At 47.1% G+C, this 6,282-nt stretch overlaps 1 protein-coding gene across 4 annotated transcripts in view; it reads left to right on the forward strand.

The window, feature by feature from the left end:
* PLD1 (phospholipase D1) overlaps positions 1-5,790 on the forward strand; it is a 74,816-nt gene extending 69,026 nt beyond the window's left edge. For 3 of the 4 annotated variants that reach the window (XM_038145535.1, XM_038145534.1, XM_038145537.1), the window contains 2 exons: positions 209-323; positions 901-1,125. In XM_038145535.1, the coding sequence (XP_038001463.1) occupies positions 209-323; positions 901-1,125 (340 nt within the window). Of the gene's footprint in view, positions 1-208; positions 324-900 lie in introns of all 4 variants that reach the window. The other variant, XM_038145536.1, reaches the window with a different exon arrangement.
* The last annotated feature ends 492 nt before the right edge of the window (positions 5,791-6,282 follow it).

Raw genomic sequence — 6,282 nt, forward strand, 5'->3', positions numbered from 1 at the left:
CCATCTGGACAGTTACTGCACAGAAGAAAAGGAGAAAATCAAGCAGCTTTAGAGCTGAGAGACTATCACAGGGGATGGGAGTGGGAGGGTGCTGGGAGCACACAGGCTTTGGCAAGTCCCAAGGAAATTCCTTGTCTCCTGGCATTTATCAAGAGGGGAGTGTTTAATGCTTCAGCCTGTGTGAGCATCCATCCCTTTGTCTTCTCAGGGTTGTCCTTGGCGGCTCCGACCTCAATCCGGAACACCAGGATCCCGTCTGTGACAAATTCTTCAAGGAGGTGTGGATTGCCACAGCAGCTCGGAATGCCACCATCTTTGATAAAGTGAGGAGCACAGCAACTTCCCCCTCCCTGCATCCCACACAGAGGCAGCAGATGCCAAAGGGAGCAGCAGCACAGGGAGGGCAAAGAGAGCAGGTCCAGTTCCTGGGGTTGGACCTTCAGAGATGTTTTGAAGGAATGAGTAGTGTCAGATGTGACACTACTGTCAGGAAACTCTGAACAGGAAGCTGGAGCTGGTGCATTCTCAGTGTGACAGCACCCATGAAGGCAGCAGATCAGATTTCTCCTTGTGTTTGCATCAGCTGTAGCTCCAGTGAATGGCCATGGTGTAGTTACTACTTGTAATTAGCCACAGTGTAACTGGAGTAGAAGCAAATTTTACTTTTGTCTTTTAATGAGCTGTTGCAGTGATCAGAAAAGGCCCTGGAGCTTCCCCTCTGCCTGCTCCAGCCTCATTGAGGACAGGCACATACCTCTTCCCTCCCTGTTCTCTGGGCTGTTAATTCAGTCACTCCCATCCTGGGGGATGTGCACTGGATGCTTGGGTCTTTCTCAGGAGCTCTGCATTGCTGCATTTCCCCTGAACTGACAGGTGACTTCTTCTTTCTGTTTTGATCAGGTGTTTCGATGCCTTCCCAGTGACCAGGTGAATAATTTAACCCAACTGCGTGATTTCATCAACAAGCCCAAGTTAGCAAATGATGATCCTGTGAAAGCAGCAGAAGAATTAAAAAAGATCCGTGGGTTTTTAGTACAATTCCCCTTTCGTTTTCTGGAGGAAGAGTACTTGCTTCCCTCTGTTGGAACAAAGGAGTCCATGGTACCCATGGAGGTTTGGACTTAAGAGGATGCAGACTGCTTTATCTTTTCAAGTCTTGTTCTCAGGAGAGAAGTTAATAAAAAATACGGGATTTTGGAAAGTGAAAAGAGACTAAAAGCTTCTCCACCAAGGTAATGAGCCCTTCAGAAGGATTTTGGTGGAGGAACTTGAAGCAAATCGACACTAGCAGACAAGAGGAGCAGAAAAACTTGGAAATGGTGGCAGATGAGTTCAGCTTCTAGAGGAGTTACTTCTTCAGGCATGTTCTGAGCATCTAAAGGATGCAGGCTGCTTCCTAGGACAGGAACTGACTCCCAGTTGATGTTGTCACCACTGCCAGCTGTATCCTGTGGTTGTGATCGTGCTGTGGCTGCACAGGAGTCCTGGGCTGTGTGTGCTGCTTCTCAGGCTTTGGGTATCTGCACCTTGGCTTGCTGGAGTTCCCCATCTCACCCCTTCCACATGCCTTCAGAACACATTGTGCAGCCCTGCCACTGTTGGGAAGTGCCATTTGCTGCTGCCTTGGGCTGTCCTGCAGCTTTCTGAGTGTTTCACTTCTTAAAGGGAAACAGACTAACAATCCTGTGTCAGAATCAGCATTTCAGTCTTTTCATCCCTTTGAGGGAAAAAATCCTCTTCCTATTGCAGCTGGAGCAATCAGCAGCCCTTGGCAGAGGGCAGTCTCAGTGGAGCTGGAGGTGCTGAAGATCGCTGGAGTTTTCTGGCCTTTGCAGACACAGCACATCAGCTTGGTCCCACTAAGTGTGACTGTTTTCCTCAGGAGAGGATCAAGGTTCCAGCTCAAGCCTGAGGTGTCCAGAGCTGGAGGAAGCCAAGGCACTGCATGTAACAGGACTGAGACTCGAGAGCCAGCATGATCAGAACCAAGCTCTGCACTCTGCTTGTGTGTTCATCTTGCAGCATATGGGTAGATTTTCATTTCCATCCCTTTCCCCATATTTAAAAGAAGGGAAAGGCCATTAAGCTGACACCATGCTCAGACCATGCTGATGTGTGGGTTTGTAGATGGGGTGAATGCAAGGGAGAAGGGGAGCAGATGACAAAGCCTTGTCTCTGCTCTGCTTTGTTACTGAACCAGCCACAACCTTGAGTGCAGTCATGCAGGACATGTCCTCCCAAGCAGAGGTAACATTCAGCATGCACATTCCTGTTTTCCATTGCTATAAGAAGGCTTCCAAAGCTCTTTTGCACCTCCCTGTACAGAGCAGTTCAATCCAGCATCCTGGGAAAAACACTACAGTTCCTGGCTGAGGACCTTGTGTGGTGGGCACCAGCGTGGGTCTTAGCCCATGCTCCATCCTGCAGTGAGGCCATGCCTCCCAGTGTCGTGTCTAACTCCAGCCTGAGGTGTTCCTGGCAGTCTGCAGTGCTGTCACTTTCCCAGTCAGCCACTGGGAAAATGGAGCATCAGGAAACACTTGAGGAGAGTTGGATCTGGAGGAGTGGGAGGCTGAGCTCTTCTGCCCCTGCATCCAGGCATCCCTTCCCTCCCAGGGTTATACCTGTGCCCAACACTCCTTGGTCAAAAGGCCCAGTGAACTGGTATTTATTTTAGTTCATAGAAGAATTTATTTTTTTCTTTTCTGACTCTTCCAACAGTTTTTAACTGGAAAATAATCCCAGTGGTCACCTAGCCATCCCCAAAATGTAGCTGGCATGACATTTTAGCTGATTGCCTTCTGTGTTCAGACCTTTAAAGAGGCACCAGCTTATTCTGTCCCTGCTGCATCACCCAAACAGGGAACAAGCCCCAGATGTTCTTCCAAATCTCAGCCCATTCCTACAGCTTCCACTGTTTTACACGTGTGTTTTGTAGATGCAGTTGCCTTTTCCACTCCTTTCTGCCATCTGGGATCTGGTTCACCTTTGGGAAGTGCATGTGCAGCATTTTATGTGATTGAGTCTAGGGGTTGATGGTTTTACCTGGCATGCTGTAAGCACATAAATATCTTCCCTTGACTTTTTTTCCCTTAAAAAAACTGACCCAGGGTCACCCCCCGCAGAGCCAAAGCAATGTGTGCCCTGAGCATTTCCAATCAGAAAGATCAAAGGTGTCCTGTGATTTCACATCAGTGCGGGTTCACAGCTTCTCTCTCCTGATGTTTTTAGCTGTTTTAGTCTGACTGAAGCTGCTGACTTTAAATAATTACAGCCTGCCAGAGAATCCTTGTCAGTCACACAGATCCATGTTCAGAGTCAGAAAATGTTCAACCCCACCACCTGTACACTGAACCTTGAAGGGCAACGCTCCTGTCACCTTCTAAGTGCTCTTATTCTCCTCATCCTCATATTAGCAAAGGTTTTTATAGTTGTTCAATTATCCTTACATTGTCTTTTAAAATGGTAGGTTGCTAATTGTTGAGGTTTCCTAATCCAGAGGTGTTAACTCCCCCTCTGCCAGGCTGCTTTGGGGAACAACCTCTCAGGTTCTGCAATGCTCAGCCCACTGTGTGACAGCTGCTGGTCCCCAGTGACACAGCAGAGCCATGGAGGGAGATGGAATCGACTGATTTGGTATGAAAAGGTGCTAATTGAGGAGGTCTTTCATTACTGAGGTAGCAGACAGGCCTGATGTTGGCTCTCTGTCTGGGAGGAGGTTCTCCTCTGTGGGAACAGAGGCACAGTGCTGACCGTCCCTGCCCTGTGTTGGTGCTAAATTCCTGATACCAGGAGTTTAGAAACACTCAAATGCAAGCAGGGTGTGCAGCCTCAGCACAGTGAGGAGATCCCAGCATCCCCAGGGGCTTGTGGGGCCACCAGGTTCCCTATGGAAGCAGCACTGCTCACCCCAAACAGACAGCAGGGCTGGAGCCACTCCAGTGAGGGCCCTGCTCATTCTTGTGCTGTTTGGAGCTGGCTCCTTGGGTCCTGTCTGCTCAGGTTTGTTTCTTATATTAAGAAGCCTGTGAAGTTGAACACCTTGAGAGAGTTGGTTTGTGCACCTGAACAATCACTACTCCTTCATCTGTCATGCCAGCGTGGGCCTCTGGAGAAGGTCACCCACAGTACCCAGAGCTGGAACAGGTGGATTCAAGCACTAGCAACCCCAGAAACATCAACTGTTTCTTGTGGCATTTATTTGTTAGAACTAAAGGAAATGAGAAATTCTCCCAGGCTCAGACTTTATTTTGTAATTCAACCCAAGTACAGCACGTATTTTCCCTTTAAATTATTCTTTAACAGGTATAATTTTGAGAACTCGTGCTTCTTTCCTTAAATTTTAATAGTCTAATATTTTAAAATACGTGTGTTTTGTTGTATAGATATTGGACTGGATAAATGTTTCACTGTAAAGTTAATGCATGATTTAAAAAATGAGAGATAAAATGTCATTGTCTGCAAGAACTGTACTAAAAAACTATTTATAAGAGAACCACTCCAGTGCTCCATGGAAGAGGCAAAGTGCTCAGCTCAGTGTCTGGTCTCTTGGTCTCAGTTTGTCCCCTGACATGGTGAGCTGTGCTGCATTAAACCCCAAACACTCCATTTTCCTTTCTTTTGATCAAGTTTCACAACATGATTTTGCAATCCTGGTGCTGTCCCTGGGAGAAGCTCAGTGCAGGTGTTGCCTAGCTGGGACTCTTCCATGAATAATTTCCAATGTATTTTTTCCTTCCAGAGGGAGCATCCCTGTACAATCAAGTGCAGATGTGCTGTTGTTATTTCAGTGTAACGAGCCTTGAACTCCTGTAGCAAGGACACTCTGGGGGTTGTATCTGGTCACAGAGCTGCATTTGTGGGGACACTCCCACACAAGTATGAGAGAACTGTAGGACCATTTCCCTCTCCTGCTGTATGTGGAGCCCCAAATCCGTGCTAGGCTAGGCTGCAGAGCCTTTCATGGTGTGGTGGCCAGCAGAGCCTTTCATGGCGTGGTGGCCAAGGAGAGAAAACCAGCGGTCTCCAGACCCTGTGAACAGTGTGTTCACATCTCGTGGGGCACCAGGGTCTCCTCGGGTGCCCCACGAGATGTGAACACACTGTCACAGCTTTGCAGCACTCATTCTGCAAATGGTTTCAACCAAGCGATGGCTGCTGCACTGCTGAGATCCTGCTGGAACCAGGAGCTCTGCAGAATCCTGCTTTGATCCCAGAGTGTGACTTCATGGCAATGAATCAGGGCCAGCCTGTGAATCTCAGTGTATCGAAGCGGAGCCGCCCCACTAACCACACATTGACCACTGAATGCAATGATCCTCTTGGGGTGTCACTATTTTTTTCCCTATTTTCCTTTCCCTGCCTGCTTTCTTGTTATATTTTCCAGTATTTGTGATTGTTCTATTTTTAACCTTCCAGTGTCTTCGTAAAATCTCCTCTGTGTAAATAATTCCAACTTTCTCTAGTCTTGACACTAGGGAAATGAGAAACAGTGTCAAAAAGTCACCGTTTTGGGAATGTTTTGTTGTGTTTTGGTCTTTTTTTTGAAATTATGTCTCTAGCTAAACTAATCCACAAAAGGAGAGCTTCCACTTGGGGTGTGAGCGCAGGTCTGCGTGCGTCCCTCCCTTGACAGTGCTGCTGTGATACTGAATATCCCTTCTGTGAAGGCTGCTGGAATTGAGTTTTGTATCCTTGTTCCTGCTAACAACAGCTTTCCTTTCCACTCTGTTTGTATCTGGTAAATGAATGTGTATTAATGGACTGAAAATACAGCAGATCATGTCAGAACGTTTGGCTTCGGTGTCATTTCTCCTTTTTTGGGGGGCCTCATCCTGCCTTGAGTTCTGTCCTTGCTGTGTACCAGCAGCCAAGACGTGAGGGGGAAAGGCCCAGGATAGCAATAAAAATGGCTAGACTTGAGTCATTTGGGTTTTCCTGGGAGAGAGGAATTGCTGGGGTGAAACAGCATAGAAAGAAAATTGGACTTCTTAAATAGATTAAAAAGTTGTGTTTTAAAGGAGTTTTAATAATCCAAAAGCATTATGAAAGGCATAGGCAAAAACGCTCTGTCTCCAAAATAGAATTAACTTTCCCCTGCCTCTTTTAACTTCCAGTAAAGGAAATTCAGCAGAGAGAGAGGAAGAAGCAGCTGCCTGTTGTCCTCCAGGGGCAGAAGAGATTAATAAAGCATCAGTGGCATTTCCAAGCTCTCTTGCAAACTGAAAACATATTAACTTCTCTATTTCTTAGGTTTCATCTCCTTCCTGAGATGCCAGAGGG

This window comes from Motacilla alba, chromosome 9 (assembly GCF_015832195.1).
Source record: "Motacilla alba alba isolate MOTALB_02 chromosome 9, Motacilla_alba_V1.0_pri, whole genome shotgun sequence".
In the NCBI taxonomy this organism is placed as follows: Eukaryota; Metazoa; Chordata; class Aves; order Passeriformes; family Motacillidae; genus Motacilla; species Motacilla alba.